This window comes from Ambystoma mexicanum, chromosome 3p (genome assembly GCF_040938575.1).
Source record: "Ambystoma mexicanum isolate Mex_15411 chromosome 3p, UKY_AmexF1_1, whole genome shotgun sequence".
Lineage (NCBI taxonomy): Eukaryota > Metazoa > Chordata > Amphibia > Caudata > Ambystomatidae > Ambystoma > Ambystoma mexicanum.
This window is the reverse complement of record NC_090925.1, coordinates 353735027-353758910: the sequence shown is the minus strand read 5'-3', so window position 1 is coordinate 353758910 and position 23884 is coordinate 353735027. Positions and strand designations below refer to the sequence as shown.

General features: G+C 46.2%; 1 protein-coding gene across 5 annotated transcripts in view; it reads right to left on the bottom strand.

The window, feature by feature from the left end:
• The window catches only part of LOC138580442 (targeting protein for Xklp2-B-like), a 247643-nt gene that overhangs the window by 94357 nt on the left and 129402 nt on the right, over positions 1-23884 (bottom strand). For all 5 annotated transcript variants that reach the window (XM_069650997.1, XM_069650994.1, XM_069650996.1 and 2 more), the window contains exons 7-8: positions 14032-14162; positions 13780-13937 (exon numbers count right to left, since the gene is read on the bottom strand). In XM_069650997.1, coding sequence (XP_069507098.1) covers positions 13780-13937; positions 14032-14162 — 289 coding nt within the window. The remainder of the gene's footprint in view (positions 1-13779; positions 13938-14031; positions 14163-23884) is intronic.

Here is a 23884-nt window from a genome sequence, read left to right as displayed (position 1 = left end):
CTTAGGTGGAAGTGACAGGATTAGGATACATTGTTGATGTGGCGAGACCAGGTTAGGTCCAAGTCCATTGTGCACCCAAGGTTTTTGACTGAGGTGGAAGGGAAGGGGGGGGCAGGGAGGGTGGCCATGTGGAAGGTTGCAGTAACAGGGCTGTATTGCTACACATCGGGATCTCAGTTTTCCCTGGATTCAGAAGGAGGTGGTGACTAGTCATCCATAAGTCGATACCTGCTAGACATGCTGTTAGGTCAGGGCTAGGATCAGAGCTCAATTTGGGAATTCTCAGGATGATGCGAGTCAGCATAGTTATAGCAGGTGAGGTTCCGAGAGCGGATGATCCCTGGCAGAGCGGTCATGTAAAGGTTGGAGAGAAGGTGAGAAGCAGGCGCCTTAGGGTACTACAGTGTTCACTGGGCATGAAGAGCAGACAAAAGGGGGGTGTGTGGGGAGGGGGGTGGAAGTAGAGTGATTTGCGGTCTGTCATTGAGGAAAGAGGCAATCTAGTTGAGTGCCGAATCTCAGATTCAAAGAGTGTAGTCTGTCAAGGGGGATCAAGTTGTTAATGGTGTCAAATGTTGCCGAGATGTCAAGAACAACAAGTGCTGCGCATCCTTCAGAGTCTGCAGAGACTTTGAGGTAATCCCAGATCAAGATACGTGTCGTTGCTGTTCCGTGGCACAGGCGTAAGCCCGATTGTGTGGGGTCTAGGAGGTTGTTGGATTCCACTGAACAGTTGAGCTGAGAGTATGCAGAGCGATCTTTGAGCTTTGCCAAGAATCTGGTTCTGAAGATGGCCTATAGTCGATTGATTGTAGAGGGTCGAGGGATGCGGTCTTTAGAAGGGGTTCGACATGCGTGGTTTTGAAGGGTTCTGGAAGATGCCGCAGTTGAGCGAGTCAATTATGGATCTCGCCAGTTCTCCTGCACAAATCAAGATTTCTTTGAGGAGTGAGGCAGGACACAGATCAAGAGGGAGCCGGAGGGTCGACTGCTGAATATTAGTTTGATAAATCCTCAGTCAAGATACAGTTGAAAGAGCAGAAAGAAGGGCTTCCGGGACAGGGAAGGGGGAGGAGGTTGGTGGATTCTTGAAGAGCAGGTGTTGGGCAGGGGGTGAGGTTTGAAAGTTTGGCATCAAAGTGTGGCCGTTCCACCCAGGGCTGTACTGAGGAAGTGTTCAGAAAGGGAATTTCAGAGCGTTTACGGTGGAGGTGGTCGTGGCAGAGATGGAGGAAGGGTTCATGAATTCTGTGGAGCTATTTGATGCAGCAGTTTAGGATTCTTTTATTGTAAGGCTTTTTTGGCATTTCGGATCTCCGATATGTAGTTTTGGTAATGGTAGGCAAACAGACTTGGTTAGAGGGGTTCTGGATACTCACCATGTGTGCTCAAGGGAGCGATTTTGGGTTTTGAACGCCTTCAGGAGGGGGATGAACCACTTAGGGGTTGGCCCTTTGCGGGAGGGAGCAGAGTTGGAGAGGGTGAGAGGAAGGAGCGAGTCGTTTAGTCAAGAGTCAAAGAACTATCTGTGGCCGGGAATGTAGGGAGGGTGCGCAGTAGGCCTTCAGCCAGGTCAGGTAGTAGATTGACCTTGTTCCAGTATTTAAATTCACATGGAGGGACAGGGAAGCGGTGTGCTGCGACAGAAAGGTATGGCTGAGTGGTCTGTCCAGAGGAGAGGTTTAGGGGTGTACACAGATGAGGTCAGTGGAGCTGAAAATCGCATCAAGGGAGTGACCTGCAATGTGGGTAGATCCTGTGGTATGCAGGGTAGGTTGAGCGCCTCTAGACTGTCAACCTGGGGTGGAGTTGTTGGGCATGTCAAACCAGAGATTAAAGTCCCCCAGTAGGGTGAGTGCTGGGTGGTTAACTAGTGTGGTTGCAAGCGCACCGCAGAGGCTGTTGGTGAAATGGCTGTCAAATCCTGGTGGCCTGGAGGAGTAGGAAGCTGTGAGAGATTGGGCAGCAGAGTTTGACTGGAAGGGATTCGCAGTTCGCTTTTGCAGGGTAGATAGTGTGATGGGGATGTGAGGTTTGTGGAGGATGGCTACTCCACCTGCTCTGTAGCATCTGTTGTGAGATGAGCGAGTAGTCGGGAAGGAATGCTTTGTGTGAAATTGGTCTGAAATCGTCCAAGAACCAGGTTTCAGTGAAGATGAGATCAGGACTGTCAGAGTTTAGGAGGTGAAGGATGCAGTTTGTTTTTGGCCATTGAAAGGAAGGCAACTCACTTGAAGGGAAGGCGGAGTGGGGGTTGGGTGGAGCAGGGGTGTTTCCCTGGGTGTCCTAGCTGGGAGGACTTGGTTGGTCAGGGTGGCTGATATGAAGGTAAAGGTCACAGGTGTGGTTGGTGTAGGTGGTAGGATCAGGTCAGTTGGTGTGACTGGAGGGGTGGTATTGGATGAGTGGAGGGATTCAGTAGGTGTGAGCAGAGAGCATGGGGGTGGATCAGGGAGTTAGTAGTGAACAAGTGGTGGCCAGCCTTCGTGAGAGGAGAGGTGTTGGAAATGAAGTTGAGGGGTAAGATTGTGCTGAGCTTGGTGCAGTCAAGGAATCGTGCCCATGGGGGTGTGGTTGTAGTGGGGGAAAGGTAGTTTCAAAAGAGGGAAGATAGGAGCATGGGTAAAAGTGAGGTTGTGGTAAAGTGGCAAGCAAAAAGTGAGGAGGGTTGAGAGTTGTAAATATGGAGAGGCATGAAAGTGAGGGGTGGTCTCTGTCTCAGAGTTGTGTGTTTGGGTGCAAGAGGTGTGCAAGAGGGTGGGGGAGGTGAGGAGAAAGGGGTGGAGGGGATGATCTGGAAAGGGCAAGACGTACCATACTGAGTGCAGGGAAAGGCGTGGCCCAATGGCGATCGGGTAGGTGGGGTGGATAGGAGGGGCATGTTTGTAGATGGAGGGTAGGCTAGGTGCAGAGGGCATGTTTGAAGGGGTGGGAGGGGCTAGAGATGGATGGTCGGTAGATTGGGTTAGAGGTGGGGAGTGGTGCGCATGCGTTATGGCTGTCAAAACAAGGCCAGGATTTCTTGGACTTGGTAAGGAGATGATGGGACATGTCGGATGCATGGGAGAGAGGGACACAGTGTGGTGGTGGAGGAAAATGTTGGTTTAAGGTATGGATTGCAACTAGCCGTTTATGAGTGATGAGGGGAGATGCTCAGGGGTCCTTGGGGTCTGACTGATGGGAGCGTGGGTACTGAGCTGGTGGGAGGGTACCTGAAAAGAGGCACAGGGGTTCCATGTAGAGGCAGGGTGGCCGTGTTTGGAGCGTCAAAGGGCTCCTCTGGTTTGACCATTGAAAGCAGTGTGGTGAGAGGTGGGGTAGGTCAGCATAGGGTTCGAGTCAAAGGGTTGGAGATGAGAGGGTTGTGCAGCATGTAAGGAAAGTTCATTAAAAAGGGTGCAAGGGTAAAGGATGTAGAGCAGATGGGGGTGCTGCTTGAGATGCCAGCGAGTTATTCTTGTATGCAGGTTGGAGGGTGAGTGGGAGTGCGAGACTTGGCGAGTGTGATGCTGATAGACCAGAATTGTGAGGGGGGGGTGGGGCGCGCAGTGGTCTGTTGTGATGGTGTCCAGCTCAAAATGAGATTGGCAGTCACGGTCGTGTAAGGGACGACTCGAGTGATTTTATCGAAGGCAAAATTAACGCGGCTGAAATGTCCGAAAACCAAGTGTTCGAATGACCAAAAGTTAGAGCACTTGGTTTTCGGACATTTCAGCCCCGATAATTTGCGAAAACACATTCTCTCACACACAACACACCCCCACCCACAGCACACCCCAACCCACACGACCAACATAAACAAACCCCACTTCCCTTGTCTTCACGCTGGTTCCTGCAGCACCAGTTTTCACTTCCGTGATCGGGAACAGGCACCGCAGGGTCCTTTTTCTTCGGACAACTGCAGGGGTGTCTAATTGACCGGAAAAAAAAGGTTGAAGCGACCAAAAGTTCTAAAAATGCTACCACCAAAGGATCGAACACCAAAAGTTCGATCTTTTGGTGGTAGCATTGAAAAAATAAACAGTGGCTGCGGGGGTGTCCCCCGTGTTGCCCCGCTCACTATACTTTTGGTGTTCGATCCTTTGGTGGTAGCATTTTTAGAACTTTTGGTCGCTTCAACCTTTTTTTTCCGGTCAATTAGACCTAAACCGTAATGGACCACCGCAGCTGTTGGGAAGTGCCCAAGTTTGAGAGCAGCAGGTAGTTAAGCAGCCAAATGCGAGACACCTGAACAGTGGGAAGAAAGCCCAAGTTTGAGACAACAGCAGTAGGTAGTAAGCAGCTAAAACTGAAATACCTTGGGGGGAAGACACTTAACTTTGTGATGTATCGGTTAAACGATTAAAAGCTTCATTCAGGAGCCATCTAGCTGGCCGGCATGAGAGTACAATGATACAAACCGCACCACTCTTACCATATCTGTCGCTGCTGGTTGACAGTGGCAGGCTTCCTGGGCAAACATGGACCAAGTTGCTCTTTGCTGACTGGCTGCCTGGGCAGGGAGGCTGCCCTGGTTGCTGGGTTTGAAATAGGGTAGCCAGGCCCAATCACTGAGCAGGGGTGGGGCAGGAACAGGGAAGTGGATGCAGGGAAGGAAGGGTAGGGGGACAGAGTGCACACTAGTGCGAAATAAGACTGCACACCAAAATGCACATCTGAGATCCAGCACTCGCCAGGATTCCACAAGCTTAATGCGGTTCAGGTCGCGAGGGTCAAGATCCTCGTTCGACGCCACGGGCAAGCTAGGCCCAATCACTGAGCAGGGGGAGGCAGGAACAGGGAAGTGGTTTCAGGGACGGAAGGGCACAGGGATGTATCAGTCTTGTGCACTGCAGGCCTGGTCATTTGTGCTACGTTGGACTTGCCACCAACTGGATGCTTCATAAGATCAACTGGACAGTGTGTATACACAGGTCAATGACTCATCAAGGAGCCCTTTAATTGCATGCTCTTTAGGGCTCTTAACACCGCTTGGGGGGGCGTAGGGGTCTATAAGATCATGATTGTAAGCAACCGGTAAAATCCTGTACACAGAATCATCCTGTACACAGAATCATCCTGGCCATCCAGTGAGTATTTTCCCTCCCTCCTGCAGACCATCACCACATCTTGCTCATAGGAGGGCCCATTTAAGTCATTGGCTGTGCTCTGCAATTTAAAGTTAGCTATGCCTGCATTTCCTTCCAATTATAGAGTGAGCAGTACATTGCAGGTTATGTGGCTGTTCAGGCAGCTATTTCAACATTGGTTTGGAGCTTGCTCAACAAGAGTAGATGAGCACAACTTCTGCACTCACAAAAAGAAACTCAATACTGCAAAAGATGTCCCATCACCCAAGTATCTGTGCAGTTATGCTGTGAAGCATATTGTCATCTTTGCATTCAAACAGTAGTGTCATGTTCCTGCCCAGATACACTTGCAATTTGGGGTATCCCTGCTGCTGCTAAGGTGACTGAGGTAGCATTTCTCTGGCTCTTCCTCGCCAAGTATGGAGTAGCCTGGTATATGGGGGGTGCGTTTGTGGGGTGCAGGAGGGACACTGTTGTGCATCTAACCTTTAAATGCCTTCATTGTGTTGGAAATGGAATCAATACTTTGATTCCACCTCCTGTGCGATGGTGTGTGAGGGAGCATCCAGAGTGACAAGGCTACATTACTAGCAGATGCCAACAAAAACAGCATGCCAGATGTGCAGGTTCAGAGATGTCTAGGGCTACAATGAGACTAGCACTCCAATAATTCCAGTTATAACACAAATATACAATGATTGATTAGGCCTTTACAATACATAAGCAATGAAAATTTCATGGAAGCATTGTCAAACTACTACATTCACACTTTGCTATACTATTGCTTAAGTTAGAGTCATCAGTAATAACTATGTAGTACAGTCAGTGAAAAGGTAGATTACAAACCTAGGAAACTATTTAGGTTACAGAAACAGCAAGATACCCCAAGCACAAACCTAGAATTGGAATCCATAAGAATTAGTAAGTCAGACACCCCCCCCCCCCCTGCCGAATTCCCTAGCGTCACCAGTTTCATAAGTTCTAATATTCAGGAGGTAGGTTTATTATTGGGTTCCAAATGTTAGGGGAAGTGCAGGCAAGTATCTCTCTCCGTCCCGCCACACTAGAGAATGCTTGGAGGGGGATCCTGAACTAAACCACCACTGATCAGTGTCAGGTAAGGGAGAGTTCCAGTCCTTAAGACAGTTTTAGGAAGGGATCATTGACCAGGCCGACACTAACCAAAGACAGAAAAGGGGGAATTAGGACAAGGACGTGTGCCCATGTAACCCTATGGAGCACAATGAAATAGGTATGCAAATCATCCCACTTACTTCGATTTTCCCAGAGACCAATTGAGGGGTTAAACGACTCAATAATGCTGCCATGAAATATAGCAGCAGTGCAGCCTGGCATGATCATGCACATGCATTGCTCTACATGGTTAAAAGGACCACATTCAAGCTGGTCCCCCCCCCCAGGCAAGTTACATTTTCCATATTACACCCATTAATGCGTTATTGAAATTATCATCCATTATTTATTTTGCATGCACAGGTACCCAGCTGGCCCCACATGTACATTATGCAACCCTCAACCGCCCACCTCTCCCCGCACAGCAACTTGTGACCCCAGGTAAGAAAGATGGCAGCTCGAGTCGTGCACAGTGCACACTATATAGAGACTATCAAGGTGATGACGAGTGTGTAAAATCAACTATCTTGCAAAAGCACCCCTGAATGCAGACACAGGCTCAGTTCCCCAACTGAAACCCATGCCACATCTGTCCCCAAACTAGTGATGGAATGGTTTTTAATTGCCACATGATCAAATCCCAACGTTTCTGGTACCACCAAGCGGAAAAGCGAAGAGTGAAAGTAAACTGTGCACATCATGGCATGCTTGGTAACTTATGCCAATAGACAGAAAGGACTCTTGCTGTTTGGCAGCGTCGCTGGCTCAGCAGTTGGTTGCAAAGCTGCTACTACCCACCTTAACACTGCTGCTGGCACCGGCTGCTCTTTGGCATGGCTGGGGTATGGGTGGATTGGCTGGCTAGCTAGCCTGCAGGCAGGAAGCCAGTGCAGAGTGAATCAGCTCAGCCTCTGCATTCCCACCTCCCGGTCTTGACTACCAAACCACCAGGCACAGGGAATTGCCCAAAAAAACAAAATAACAGGGACACCAGGTATGTCAAACTTCAGTCATTCCTGGTCAGTAATGAGCAATGCAAGGTAGCAAGACTGTAATGTAAATAATCACATGTCTAATAAAAAAACAGCCAACGATATGTTAGAGCATGAAAAAAATCAATTCTCATCCTGTATGTCAATTACATGGTAAATGTATTGCTCTTCAAACAATCCATTAATGGAATACTACAAGTGCAATATGTCAAACACAATGATTGTCCAACACACCAATTGTGGACAATAAATGTTTGATACAATAAATATAACAAATACATAGAAAAAGAATCTGCATACACCTAAAAAAAACCCTCATCATTCAGAAGGTGCGGTGTCCTTAGTGGCCCGTTATAAAGCCTTGCAGGCGCGGCTATTGATTGAATTGTTTTAAAAGTGTATTTCAGTGCTGTTGTGTAACGTTTGTTTCACTCACTTTCGGATTGTGTTTCTAGTCACCGATACGTGACTTTCAGTGGCTGCGGGTTTATTTCCCCGCAGTCCTCAGTCTGTGAGGCCGAGCTTCCCCAGCACCCATGTGACATCAACTAGGGATATGTGTCAGTGCTTGTGTCCGCGGAGCGGGCGCTCCGTCAGCGCGCATAAGGCAAGCCCGTCTGTGCATGGACTGAGCACACTAAACGAGAGAGATGAATAATCTCGAACCAGGTATATTACAAAGCACAGGATACTACCCGCACCCTGCTTAGCTCTTTGGCACCTTCTGACACATGGCCAGTAGGATTCCTATCTCACCCTAGATACCTACTACTACCACCACTACCATTTCATCCAGTCTCAAGTGTGGCATGCTGAATACTCGCTCCCTGGTGGCTCATGCTGTGCATTGCCATGATCTGGTGTCGACACACCAGTTCGACCTTTTCTTACTTACAGAAACCTCGCTTCAAGAATCCCCGGGCCCTTCAGTGGTCCAGGCTCTTCCCCATTTGATTCATGCTGACCATACCGCCGCTCGTCCTGGCGGAGGGGTCGCTATTATGTACAAAGATACCTACACTGCTCAGTGCACCCTACCTATCCCATTCCTTGAGGATGGAGTGCCTTTTGCTCATATGACCATTTCCCCTCAATCCACCCAGACCATCTTGGTAGATAGACCTCCGGGCGCTGATGCAAATTTTTGCACTGCTTTCCCTGAATTTATATCGGAATTTATGACAGAATATCCTAATCTTTGGGTTGCTGGCGACTTTAATCTGTCTCCTAACACTTTTAATCCTAATCAGGTCTCGTCCTTCTTGGCATCTATGGATGATTTGGGGCTCCCGCAATGGATTAGTAAACCCACTCACCAATTGGGCAACACCCTTGACTTCATATGCGACCCTGTTTCTTCGGTCGAAATGCCTTTGCTTTACCCTCTTCTTTGGTTAGACCATTTTCTTATTCAATTAGTTCTTCCTTACCTCCCCTTGAAGTCCTTAGTCCCTAAACCTACTGCCCTTAGACGCGATTGGCGGAAAACATCTCAATCTGCACTTATTACAGCAATGCATGAACGGCTCTGTTAGTTCTACTCTTATTACAACTGAAAATGCCTTTCTGGAAGTGGCCGATCTTCTGGCCTCTGCTTAAATTGTCCAAAAGCATTAAGCATAGGTCAGAACCCTGGTTCTCTGATGAACTCAAATTAAAAAAAGCTGGCCTGTAGACAAGCAGAAAGGAACTGGAGGCTATCCTACTCCACTATAGCTAAACTCCCCTTTCGCAACCTGCTGACTAATCATCAGACTATTGACCTGGCTAAAAAGACCTTTGGAGCCAAGATTGAAGCAGCCATAAATAAACCCAAAGCTCGATTTGAATTGATCAACTCCATTTCTGCCCCTAATAAAATGGACTCTGCCATCACTCCGTCTCAAGTCTTGTGGACTCTCTCGCGACTCTAAAATCGAATGCATACGTGCAGATATTGCTAAAGCCGCTTCTACTACTGCTGGTCGGAGCCCTCCTCACCTCGTGGCCCCTACTGCATCATGGTCGTCTTTTCCTGTGTTTTCTAACTGATACACTCAAAGCCAGTCATGGCCTTAAATCTGCCTCTCCAGCAGATGCCATCCCTCTAACACCAATTAAAGATACTGCGCCCGAGCCACTTCCCTATATTTCGGCCGGGCCGCCATAAATAACTAATTCCAAAATGGTGTAATCCCTAGACAACTTCAACATGCGCTGGTGCTTCCTCTGCTGAAGAAACCCACTCTTGATCCTAGGGTAATGGCTAATTTTAGGCCCATCTCTCAGCTTCTGTTTAATAGTAAGCTGCTTGAGACTTTGGTCTCCCCTCTTCTTTTTCCTGGAATCATCCGGATTCTTTTGTCGCCCTACCAGGGCGAAAGCCAGACTGAAAGGGGTCAGAGTCTACTTAATTCTGTCATGGACGACCTTGACCGGTTAGTCGACCAGGGTGGGGTGCAAGCGGTATTGGATTTATCTGCCGCGTTTGACACTGTAGACCACCCCACTCTTCTGTCCAGCTGTCTGATGCAGACATCTCGGGTCAGGTCTTCGACTGGTTCCAAGCTTTTCTGACTGATGGGACTCCGTGTCTCTGCCTCCTTTTTGCTCCCTTCCGGGAATGCTTTTGTGGTGTCCCTCAGGGATCTGCACTCTCCCCTATCCTTTTTAACTTGTACATTCGCCCTCATACTTCTTTTACTGGCACATGGGTTCAGATACTACTCATATGCAGATGATACGCAGATCCTGGTTCTCGAGACTTGTAGCAACTTTGCGATCGTACGCGCTTATTCTGAACAGCAGGGATTTACCCTTTCGATATATGGAAGCTCATTTTTCACACTATGTGACAGGGGCATCTTACAGGACTACAAGACTAATCTATAGCCCTGATTTGAAAAAGGTCCTTGGAGGACCGAAACACGTGTCATCAACTAGAAGGACAATTTTCTGAGAAATAAAACTAATTTGCAAAAATTAGGCGCAGTCTCTTTCCAGGTTACTTATACCTTACATTATCCTGGAACAGACTTCCCTTCGATCTCTGCGCCAGCGAAAACAATCTGGTCTTCCACCGTGACCTTAATACCCATTTGTTCTAGTACTTTGCTGCTGCACCTTACTGCCTACCTTGGCGCCAAGATACCTCCGGGTGAATGTTGCGCTTTAGAAATTCATTTAACATAACATTCACACGGCATATCCATACCAATCACCTAAATTGTTATTGTAATTTTGCATTTATATAGCGCCTTATATACCATTGGTATGGTCTGAAGACGCTGGTAGGTTGAACGCCCTTGGGAACCGAAGTTCAGATCAGTAGGGAGAGTCAAAAGGTGCGTGTGAGCACCGGGTATGTGTGCAGCTCGTGCAGTATCCGTGTAATAGCTGCTTTCTAGAGGTAGGTGTGAAGGTTGAGAGATCAGAAGTATGCGTTCGTTCTGGCAGGATTGATCCAAACCGGATGTGGCTTCGTTAGGCCTGAGGAGAATGCCTGGCTGGGGGGGGGTGTAACCAGCAGTAATTACTTAGAATGTGGAGTGAGCGGCGGATGTTGGTATGAGAACAGTTATACCGAATGGTGTCATAGTATCTGTGTTCTAGTTGAGTGGTGATGTAAGGAGAGTAAGCGTGGTGAGATATGGTGGGTTATATTCCCTTTCAGACGTTCTCTGCATTCCAAACCATACTATATATGTCACGCAAATTCTATGCGCTCCCATGCATGCACTCCTGTCTGCCCCACGATCTACGTATTCATCCATTCTATGCAATCAGTATTGGATACAATCTGCGCTTGTTCGTTCTACGTACTCGTCCGCTCTATGCAACATAAATTAGACAAAATGAATGGAAATTGAAAAATCAAGCATGAAGTTCATATCTAAATTTAGCTATTAACAGAAACTAAATGTAATGCTCCAGAAATGCAAAACAGTTAAAACCAGCGATTCCCTAACTAGACGAATCAAGTCAAACTCTTATTCTTAGGTTATGATTCCTAAAATCAGGCAAGAAAACCCAACATGTTTGTCCATATCCGCAGCAATCTTCAATTGGGATTGGTGACCTAAAAGTCTTCCGTTAATAGCAGTTCTTAATTGCTGTACAACATAGTCATGTACCTTGGATTTCACTCTATAGACAATTCATTAGTCTTGCTGGGTGGAGTGAAAGGAAGACATTGGTCTTCGTGGTAACTAGAAATCTTCACTTGAACCATATAGATCACAATGGTTGGTTCATAACCTGGGAACCGAAATCGCAGGCATGGGCTGCTAATACATCACCAATCATAAATCCTGGTCTTGACCATGTGTAAATTGGGAATGATATACTAGCCAGACAGATCAGGAGTCTCAGTAAACCTTAATGCTGTGGAAACTGTAAACGTTTCTCGCACGCGTGCTAGATGCATTGGTGGTCCAATCAGTACAGGTGTCTTGTTGTCAGAATCGGCACTGTACTTAGTCACATATCCGTACCATCACGATAATTCAATAGGACGCCATGCCCTAGCCCCACTGAAATGAACTGCGTTTGTAGACATATGTGACGATAATCACACTGCTTGGTCTGGGAGGGCCCAGACATGCTTCTCAGGGCCGGGGTGTGTACAGAAAAGGGAGAGCAGCAGGAATACACAAACCCTAGTTATTCCTCTGCCACATTGCGCTCTAAAAAAAAAAGTGTCTTCCCTGAAAATCTTTATGTAGATGCAGTCTATGTCACTCCCTGTGGCCCCATGCAAACCAAAGAAAGTGTAATATACTTAATGAATACAAACTTTCAAAATCCCATTTCATTGGCTAGGGGATCCAAATCTGAAAAAATAGACAAATGCTGCCTGTAACCGACCATTTTAGGCGGCATACCATTATGATCACGGACTGTCCATGGAAATTCAGCATAGGTGGTCACCCTACTCTGATCGACTGTTCCTTCCCGGTCTGTGCCTCTGATCTGCTCTCCACAATGCACTTGGTAACAGTCAAGAAAGGGAAACAGCTAGCCCAACAGGGCCAGGAAAGTAGCCCCACTCCTTATGGCTGCGAAAAGAAAGATCACTATGCGGCCCCAGCTTTTAAAGGGACAGATGTAACACCTCAGTCAGTACTCCGGATTGGGAGAAAATGTGTTACACTAGCCACTATTGCATTTTATCAGCAGAATGAATAAGAAATCCCATTTACTGTGTCGGCCGATCATGCCACAGCATTTAGTTGTCACGCCAACTGAAAGTCAGCTTTATGGCACCCTTTTACACTTCTCTGTAGCAATGGTGTTGGTGATATTTTGGTGGCCGTGCCACCAAAACCAAAGAAAAGGGTTGTTGCATAGAAGTCCGTGGGGAGGAACAGGAAAATGAAAATCTTGAACTGTTCTCATAAGAGCACAACCCTTTCCAAGAATGGCCATTGTGAAATTAAAATTGTATGTATTCTTGGTCTAAGAAGCTATATTACAAAAATGAAATGGCAGATCTGCTGACATTGCAAGCTAGTTCTTTTTAAAGTACAGTAACTAATTTAAAAGATCACTCCCAGTATGCATCATTAGTCCAAATAAGAGGACACTTGCCTTACTTACTGAGCAAAGCTCAACTCAAAACTTCGAACCATATATATTTTCTGACAGAAGTTATATCACAGCTTTTACTTGATTTTGTTTAGCAGGGTCCGTGTCAATATAGGTAGGTAACGCTAGAATGCTTTCAAAATATCAGTACGAAAAAGGGCAAAGGTCACGCCAGTGAAGTTACCTGGCTTTGCCTAGAGTTAAAAACATTTTGGAAACATGAATTACCACAGTTCTTTAGATTGAAGAAAAATAAATCACCCCTCGCTTTAACATTAAAAGGAACCATAAAGCACCATCTGTTCATTTGACACACACTGCATTCAGTTAGGGGTAAAATGGACTTGGGGCCATCCCGCTTGTGATATCTGTGTGAGATAGAGACAGTAAAACTAGCAGCAATGACTGCCTCATTTCACAATTTGAAGTGTAAATATGCTTAAACTTCAGACCCAAAAGACAATGCACAGTTGCCATGATATTATTACATGAAGATATAGGAGTGGCTTATAGCAGCTTCAGTCCAGAATGTGGCTCCAGAAGAGTGCCTTAATGCACATGCTTTCCTTATACAGGTGGTCATTCTTTGCTGCAGCACAATTTAGTATGCAGCAGTGCAGTGTTGTGCTTGAACATTTAAAAGGATGGCCACAATGTCAACAGCTGTTGATTGCTTGATTAGAAAGGCCGTCTGCAGGCCGAAACAAGGCTAAAAGAAATAGTGTGTAAAGCCGATTGGCTTGACTTTGTAGGGTTAGTGGTGCGATGAGAATGCTCACAAAAAAGTTATTCAACATTTGGGTCGTATGTAGTCTTCAGTTGATACAGGAAAGTAATTCAAAGCCCTCAGCCCCCACTGCACCAATGTTGGCCTTGTCAACACCTATAGAGACCCCAATACTTGCTGTGGTGGTCACTTCGCAAACTATTCAAATATACGACCTTTACACACTAGCCATCTTGGTGTAATATAGAACAATGCTGCTGAAATGCTAGAGCCACCTACGTATTGAACTCACCGGGGAGGAAGTGGGTTTCCTGAGGACTGCAGCAAAGTCAACCTCTTTAAAACAATCAGCAGGCTTACTCTCTCGCGATCGTTTGAGATGGTCATCAGTGGAGAAGCGAAAATCAACAGGTTGTGTTACTGGGCCAACAGTTTTTCTTACAGGTTGACCTAAAAAGATGCAAACATCAGAAGTCAAACAAAAATCCAACTAAGTCTAAACATTTTGACTAGCACCCCCTCCCCTGCCAGCTGCTTGGATAACCTGTGCCTGCAATAGACGCCCTTAAATTCCTCTCATTCCTCCTGCGCTGCTGTGCCACCTCCTTCTGCATTTTTTGCATGGTCTCCAGCTCCTGCTCTTCTGTGCTCTTAGTTTTGACCTCAGTTCTCTTCCTAGAAGAGGAAGAGACAGCAAGGAAAATGTGTTACCAAATTGCTTGGGACAGGAGACTACTCATCTCGCTAGTGGTACATAAGGTGTAAGAATAGGCGGTTTAGATTAGATTTGGGCAAGGAGCCCAGACACAGAAAACAAGAGCATCGATTTATAAAAACATCATGCATAATTTACTACAATACCTCACTCCCTTATGCAATCACAACAAACGTTTACCAGTGCATTAAGAATCGAGGCAGCAAGGCAAACCCCCACTAACAGAAGACATAATATATTTCAGAAACTACAGAGTTCCTATGTAAACAAATAAGGACATTCAGGGCATAGGGCCAAAGAGTCCAGAAGTATACGGAATTTGCCTATTTCACGGGTCATTATCAAGTCGCAGGCAGGACAGTCAGCTGAGAAAGTATGATATAGAGGCACTTCACTCACAAGTGTTTTCAGAATGGTTTTGAACAGTTCCAATGAACGGCTACGATAGCCCAGGGGAACGAGGCTAGTAGAGAAGGAGCTAAAGTCAGAGGAGGTGCAATTAGGCCCAGGTAGAGATAGGTTGTTGAGGAGCGCGGAGACAGAGCACAATGAAATGCAGTCAGCAAGGTAATGCGACGGGAGGGTGGTGGGGAGCAGGACATTTGAGGCGATTATTTTGCATGAACAGCCATCCTGCAGGGTGACAGTAGGTCGAGGGGAGGATTTGGATGGGGCATAGGGAGCGTTTAGCAAAGTGGAGTACTAGGCACAAATGAGCAATGGGTAGACAAAGATTGGGCAGCATCAGCTTTCTGAGTAACAAGAAAAATTATCTAACTTTTATAAATGGTACAGGTGCAGGGGCATTTCTCATAAAAGTCTAGCCTGACACTGGACGTTATCAACTGAAAGAGTTAAGGGTCGCTAGCCATTTCTGAAGTTGTGAGGAAGTTGTGGGAAAACCATGAGAAAAGAAAAAAGACTGGAGTTAGAGGTTGCTAGGAGAAAGGGGACTGCCGTCTTGGAGGAGTACCCATCTAGCAGCATAGAGCCAGCTAAATACGGATGAGTGAGGCAGACTGTTATAGCTTCAGACTTAAACTATGGCCCCAGAGGGTACGTTGGAAGGAAGTGGGTCCAGGACTGATCCTCGCGACCACCACATGGAGGAGTGGTGTGTTTCATGAGAAGAAACCAAGGTCACAGACCTACAAGGTCACCAAGTACAGTGTCCTTGAAGTCATGGGAGGATTGTTTGGTGGAGGGAGGGATGGTCCACAGTGGTAAAGGCTGCAGAGAAATCTAGTAGAATGAGGTAGGAGAGTAAAGGGGTGAGCAATGGTTAAGTTGGAGACATTGATGCAAGCAGGCTCGGTTGGAATATTTGGACTGGAATCAGATTGGAGCAGCAATTAGTGTGTACCTTAACATATTTGATTGAGGTTGAAGACCACTATAGGATTTTGGTTTGATTGGGTAAGAGGCGATATGCAAATTATAAAAAGTTCTGCAAATGAATATTAAGTGACAATTATAACAATACACATACCAGTAGTATGTTAGTGTATGTCATGTTTTAACATTGTGGATGGCATTGTGACATCTGATATTGGCTTGTCATTTTTCAGAAGGACACATTTGTGATCAAGCATCCACAGAAGACAACGGAAGATTGTGTGTGGAAAACATTGGAATAGATAATTAAGCTTAGTCCAGGCTTACTCAGTCATTACTAAGAAAGCGCCGCTGCCTTCCAGACAAACTCAAAATGCTGGTTTTCCCCCCAAAACAAAGACTGTTTCCACCCCAGAGAATTTAACGGCTTGAGCCAGACAGTTGCCAGCACAAGATTACAGCTTTAGCGGAGGCAGAGCTTTTCCAAACCCTGCTGTACCCTTCACCATTCCTTCACGCATGGACGAGTTGAACATGCGAGTGGTGTGTGTGGAGGAGGAAACTTGAAGGGATTTCTACCACTAAAAAGGAAAAAATATTTTTTTGGTTGAAGAAAAAAAAAAAAAAAACAGTTAGAGGTAATGCTGATGCAGACTAAACATTACAAACATAAGGCCTGCTATTGTGGCCTACTTTTTAATACATGTGAAAAAAAGTATGTTCCTGCTGATGAGCCTATTCCTGTGAAATAAACTTGATATATTTCCTTGCAGCCATAGATTGACAAGAAGCAAGGAGTATCCGCCGGGAGGCAGAACAAATTAAGTTGCGGATTTGCCAACCATTACACAGACTGGTTTGAAAAGCCTACAGTTGTCCCGGTTGGCCAAAGGTTCAATCCAGGATCAAGAGTGGCGAAAGGGGACACCTGGTCTCTTCAGCCTACCATGCTCGTCTGCACTGGAGCTTCCTCAGTGCTTCAGCGCATTCCCCACAAAACCCAGACAAGTGACTGAGCAAAGGTGAAATTAGCACTTGGAGAAGAGGAAAAAAAAAAAACAGCAAAAGGTGATGTTTCAGGAGAATATAAAATGGATTGCCAATATTCCCCTTACGAACACAGCAATTGAAGTATAAATAAAAAGCTGGAACTCCCCCAACCCTCTCAGTGATGGAACATTCACCAGAGAACCCAAACAGCAGTTTAAAACCACAGAAATGGAGCAGACACGCAGGGGAATAGCAAAGGAGGTTGGAGATATTCAGCTCTACCAGATATATTAGCATCCTACAATTACTGGATTCTGTTCAACACCCGAGGCAAGGAAAAAGGCCTCTTCTAAAAAGGATGCCTGGATCTTGCTTGAAACTGGGTTTAATTGGCACCAAAGCTTCGAAGGCAAAGGGCAAATATATAGACAGGGACCTCAATTGGGAAAGGGGGGGTGGTCACAAATCTGACCCCCTGGCCATTCCTGTGCAACTACTGGCCCTATTTCTGTGACCCCTGGTTAAGGGTTGCAGAGGCAGAGAAACTAAAAGTAAAGGCGGCTCTCAGATGAGCACCCTCTTTACATTTATTTTTGAAGTTATTCCGACTTCAAAGAACAAGTTACTCTTACCTGGTAACGTTCTTTCGATGGGATGGTCCGACGACGTATTCCATATTTATAACAGTAATCAACACAGCACAACTGTGGTGATTACTGTCAGATATGGAATACATCAGAGGCCCCAATCCCCTCGAAAAATGTTCACCGTAACAATCATCTCTTTATTGTCAGAATAAACTTGAAAAAAGACCCCCCCACCCCCCCCTCTCCCCACAGGACATGGATGGCTCTGGCTCCCCTGCTCTGCACATGACAGGAACAAGCTGGTTCCTTGCATGCATGGTGCAAGGGAGTGTGTCCTGGCCTGCCTGAAGACCAGTTCCTCGGAGCAGCAATGTATTTTGAAAAAGTAAAGTGTTTTTTTGTAAATGGGTGTGTATGTATACTAGCAGAAAGTACCTGTACTCTGCATGGGTTCTGTAGAGAGACATAATGCAAATCAATGATCCTGTAGGTCACCGTTACAGGTCGCTTATAGCTTGATGTGCTTTGCACTCTGAAGTAAACTGCACTGAGAATGGGTACATGTGGTCAGCTGACATACCCCAGAGCAGACATGGAGGGGGAAGCGATAGTTGGAGTGCTGCAGCATACTTGAACATTCTGTGCGCTCTCCCACCTGTTGCTTCACTCTGGTGCAGTGCTCTGTGTTGCAGTGCAAATATCTTGGAAACGGTGCGTCCTCGCACCTTGAAATATGGTTTCTGGTGTCAACACTTAGAATGAGCTTTTTCCAGTCCTTCTATGACCACATTGAAGTTTCACCAATTTCAGGCGACCGTCTCATGTGGTGAGGATGAAATCCAAGGAAAGGTGTGGTGTGCGCAAATGTCATGTATCCAATATACGGACATAACACATACGAGTCACTCAGGGCCGGTCTTAGACCAGATTGCACCCTAGGCGGGAAGCATCGTTGGCGCCCCCCACTCCCCAAAAATTATAAATATAACAATGAAAGTAACAGATGTCAATAGGGCACTAAATAAAGAACTAGATGGAAATGAAATACAAAATGCATACATTAGATATTAAGTCAGTCTTAAAATCCTACCTGTATTGTGTGTTAAAAAGTAACTTTTGTTGACTTTTATCCTTGCAAATACATCAGCTTTTTAGAGTAGCAACTTCGGTTGGGTGATAAGTAAAGTGTTTTGGTGAAAGCGCTATATAAAATAAATATCATTATCATGACTTTATTTGTGAAACTTCCCCTCCAAACACCCTGCTCCCGTACAAGGTGGGGTGACTCCACCTTCTACGAAAGCAGGGTGTTCTGTGGGGAAGTTTCGCAAATACATTAATGATAGAGGCACCCACACTGTAGATTGGTGATCACTCTATTTAAACAGGCCTGGCTGAGGATGTGTTTGGGCCCATTTCAACAGGATTGTTGGGGGGCCCCCTCCTTGGAGCGAAAAGAGTCTGAAGCACCTGTGGGGTGTATACATTACAATGGCAACAAAGATAGGGTTAATAGCCGCCAATTACCAAGAGACGGCAGCAGTCAGGGAGCTTATACAGGAAATGCTCACTGAAGAGCACTAAACCCTTCTTTGTCAACAAATGGGTGATGTGGAGGAACCAGTTTTAGAAGGCAATGAGGTGTTAACACTTCTGTATATCCCGTGGCAAAAGAAAACAGCTGGTAATGCAAGCGCTGCAAAGGGCACTTTTTAAGCCCCAGAACGAAAGTCTGCTGATCGGAAACCTTGGGGCACATGTAGGGGGGACCCAAGGCGTGTGGTCCCTTTAATTTGAAAAGGTTGAAAGTCCCTGACCATAGAAAACAATTGTGATCACAAAGATACTGGGTCTTTTAAATGTGTGCGCACACAAAATGTACACCGATTCCAAGGACAGACCACATCTTTACATAGAATTAACTCTTTTCAGAGACACTCCCCAAATCTTTAAACATCTTCAAAAAGGTTCTTTCATTAATGTTGGACCAACTGAATATAAAAGTAATTTTAGAGCTAATACATCAATGTCTCTCCATCAACCACCAGCAGGCTAAAATAAGTATTGCCATCATCACCAGCACATGTTGAGAAATCAGATAAGGACTGACAGCATTGTAAAGTCAAAGAAAGTAGCACCCTTAGCAGGTTAGTTAGTTCCAAAAGGAGGCTTCCCCATTGAATCGTGGCCCTGAAAGTGGGGTTTAAAAGTTATGTTTGGGCTGCAATGTTGACAACAAGAGTTTCCTGGTATGAGCCACTTTTAACAGCACTTTGATGTAACAACGCAAGATTTGTAGTGCATCATTTCCTTTCAACATTGTGTCAGGCACTCAATGGAAGGCACTAAGCACTGCACCACTTTTGCACTCTCTGGGGAGGCTCAATGAAACAGCTTGTTAAGGTTACCTGCTGGCATTGCCCCAGGCACACAGAGCGTGCAGTGTCTGCATAGAGACTGCACTGAGGTTCAGTTTGATGTACAAAGTTGAAAAGTTGGACCACCATAAACTTTCATTGGTAAACTGCAAAGAAAGTGCAAGAAATCTGGACAATGGCCATGAAAAATAGAACATTGTGATCCCAAGAGAGCCTTAAATTTACTTTTCTGCGAGACCAGTAGTCCATGCAGCTGAAACGGGAGAGAAGAGGTGTGACTGCTAAAATGGGATCTGGTGGCTTGATAGGGTACTTCATTTTTCCTAGTGTTTCTACATTCTTCCGTGTGGTTGATCCAATCGACTTCTCGCCAGACTGTTTTCATGAGAACATGATTGTCTCCATTCTGTCATCCTGTTCTGTTAAAACTGCGTTCATTCGTCCACCAAACTAGAAAGAGTTTCGCCTACCTTCTGTTTTGCCACAGCAGAAAAGATGCTGCATAAAACTGACCTGAGAAAGGTTACTTTAGCAGGTCACAGCCAATTGCAAAATGGGTACTTGTTTGGCTTCATGAAATACATAGTGGCTCTTTTTGATTCATGGACCTGTTCTCCTAGACCCAACGCAACCTAAGGTGCTGTCATGGCTGTTTTACTATTTTAGAGGGGCTGCTGGGCTTCTGTGCATAGAATGTGAAAAGTGTGCCTTTTGACAATAACACAAGTGTTTGGTTTCATGTTTCTGTGAAGTGTCTTTGGTCCCGATATTTCTTTTTTTTAGGTGGCCATTCTAAAGAGTTGAACATTCATACTGTAAGCTCATGAACTGTAACTCTCCATACAAGAACATATGCTTTTAACAGGAAGATTGATTTTGGCAGCACCTGCTTTACTCAGTGGGGAAAGTGGGCTGCAAAGTGGTTTCATACTATCTACTAATGATATTTTTCCAAACTAATGATGAGAAGGAAGTGTTTCGAGACTTACAGATTAGTTTTTTTCTGGTGTGTCTGCTTTCAAAAGAATGTGTTTTCTGTTTAATCTCATGCCTGGTCTTTTCGTCCTGCCACCTGTCGTGTTTAAAGGTGCTTGTGTATAGAGAGCACTTATTCTTTGGTATGCTTAAAATGGAATCCGAATCTGGGATGCTTTGCATATATTTTCGACGTGATGGATGCTTTTCATGTAATGTACTGTTTTTGGATCATACTCTTATAATAATACAGTGTATTCTAACATTGATCTCGACAGGGCAAGGTTGATTATTTACTCGCAAAATTATGGATCGACGGTGACGCATTGTGCATGTCTAAAACTACAGTTAGTTTGCAGGAATGCAATTTAAAAGAAAGAACAACTCCAAAGTTTACTGTTAATCTACAAAAGGTCGCCTTTCAACCCTGACCTGGAATGCAAAGTTGGAATATTTTATAAACCTTTCACACATAAGGCATAATCAGAATGTTGATACCTTGCATTGGATGAACTGAAAATAACTTGCTTAGTAAAACAGAGACCCACTCTGCCAGCCTTTGAGCCAGGAATTGCGCAAGCAGCCGAACTGTTACTAAAAAAAAGCCAGCTTTAGAGTTCCTTTCTGCAGGGATCTGACTGTACAGTCTAGGTTAGGCGGAGCCAGCTGTCCATCTACCGGGCACGCTGAAATCTCATTGCCCCACAATACTGCTCTGAATAGAGTATGTCTCAGATACATCTACACATAAAATATATGGGGCCTCATTACAAGTAGGGCACAAAGGGATACCGGGCACCGGTAATGACACCAGTGCCGGTAATCCCTTTGCGCCCTACTGCGAGTTCCCTTTGCGGGTCCTTCCTTATCGCCTAGGACCCGCAAAGGGACACCGGGGTCAATAATGGTGCCACCTTCCCCCTTCCCATAGAGCCCTATGGGGGCTCAAATGGGAATGGGGAATGGCCCTGGTGGGTAGGAATTACCGGTCCCTCCGACCTCGGAATGGACCGGTAATTACTCCATTCACCAGACCGGAGTGGGAGCGATTTTGGAGGCAGCCATGCCGCAAATAGCGGCGTGGTTACCTCCAAAGTCGGAATGGGGCCCATGGTGTTTCATTTTATTTTTGTATGGGATAGTCGTGGTGGTGCTGGGAGCGATTACAAACAAATCTTAGCCAAAAAACACTGTATGGATCTTTAATCGCAATGGCACGTGGGGCAGCTTCTCTCGGACTGCTGGAGCACCTTAGTTGGAGTTGTCCGCATCCTGCCCCCCTGTCTGCTCCTGTCCTGTGCCTGGGCGGCTGCTGTGTTGGGGCTCTCTCATTCCTCCGAGCCCAATGATGGCAAATCAATCACTCCCACTGACTGCACTGAGACAGAGGTGGCACATGAGGTCGGGATAGCTGGCCCCGGCTGATAAGCAACAAATGTTGCTTTTTACTAAGAGCAGCTGAATAGCCGAAAATCAAGCACGTGGAGCTGGCCTGGATTGGCTGAGCAGCAGCCAGAGCCAGGCATCTTGAAGTCAGTGCTCTGCTCGCTCTCAAACATAGTCTGATTTCGAGTAGCACTTTTATTTTACACAGATAACGTTACCTGCGCCCTGACATACAGACTTTATGAAATGAAATGATGCAAAAGCATCAAACATTATTACTCAGTGTGGTTGATCCGCTGTACTAGCTGGCGCCGCCTACCTGGCCTTATGCAAAGACCGGCCCTGGAGTCACTTATGTCCTTTGCACACTGAAGTAAACTGCACAGATAATGGGCATGTGTGGCGGCGGGCATAGCCCGGAGCAGACGTTGGGAGTGAGGGGGTTTGAGGAGAGAGTTGCCATGCCACAGTATACTAGGACCTTCTGTGTGGTCGCCACCGGTCGCCTCAATCTGGCACAGTGCAGTGCAAATCTCAGAAACGGTGTGTCATAGGGCCTTAAAATGTTTGAGGTCCCATTAGGATCCCAAGTTTTGCTCCTCGCATTGAGATGCTTAAAATAACACCCACTATAAGGTTTCACTGCTTCCAGGCAACCATCTCATGTGTGGAGGGGCTGAAGGAACAATGTACTTGCATGTAACTATCATTCTCCAGCATGGAGTCACATGCTCAGGAACATTACCCGTCAGGCTGGGAATCCTCTAAAAGAAATGGTTTCACTTTCACCTACCAAGCTGTATTTCTCCCATAAACCAATAACTGAACTCTGGGTCATACTGCCCCAGCCAATGAAAGTCTTCTGCCTAAGCCCCTCTTCTGGCAGCCATCTTCAGATTTGCTAAACACAGAAAGTGGCAGTATGACCAAAAAGAGATGCAGACAGGAGGGAGGGTTTGCATGTGAATCCATGCCAGACCCACGCTGGAGAACAATAGTTGCAGGTAAGTAACTTGTCCTTCTCCAGCATGGGGTCTGGCATGGATTCACATGCTCATGAATAACGAATACACAGCAGAACAAAATTACACAACCACGGGTGGTAGCAAGGCTCAACGGATTCACCTCAAGCAAACAGGTTGTGTAGCACTACTTGGCCGACTCTGGACTCCTTGCTGGAATCCCGGTCAATGCAGTAGAACTTCATGCTCTGCAGATGTCCAGCAGGGGCATACCAGCCAGGAACAGTCAGCGATCGCTCTGGTGGAATGGGCTCTCTGACAGCCAGGCAGCGGTCTGACAGTCTTCCCGTGGTTCACAGGACCAAAGTTCATGAACAGCTGTGAAGTCTTACGAAAACTTAAAACGTAGAACTTTAAGGCACAAGCAACGTCCAGCGGGTGCAAGGCTCTCAGCCGGAGATTAAGGTTTGAGGGAAGAAAAAAAAAGAAAAAAAAAAAAAAAAAAAAAAAAAAAGGTTTGAGATGGAATTCTGACAGAACCTTCAGCATGAAAGGTGTGCATCCGCAGCACAACCCTCCATTCGTGGAAAGTCAGGTATTTCTGTTTGCAGGACAGGGCCTGTATCTCACCCACCCACCCTCCTGGCAGAGGAGATTGCCATAAGGAAAGCAGCTTTCCAAGAGAGGAACGAGTGGGGCCTGAGGCATAGGCTTGAAAGGGTCCCCCCGCCCTTGAGCCTCGTCAGAACCATGTTGAGTTCCCACGCTGGGGAAGGCACCTTCACTGACGGAAAGATCGAAATAGTCCATTGAGTAACTCCTTCATGAGCCAATGAGACCAAAGAGAAGACCTTCCTGGATACCTGGTGTAGCAGGAGATAGCTGCAAGATGTACTTTGAGGTTGCGCCAGTCCAGCCTTGGCCAAGGATAGCAGTTACAGCAGAATCTGCAGAGCCGTTACTCGGAGGGGTAATCTTCTGCAACCAGCAGCGAAAAGCTTCCACTTGTGACCGTAGCACTTCGGAGTCGACAATACCCTCGCCTTGGCAAGGACCTCCCCCTTCAGTC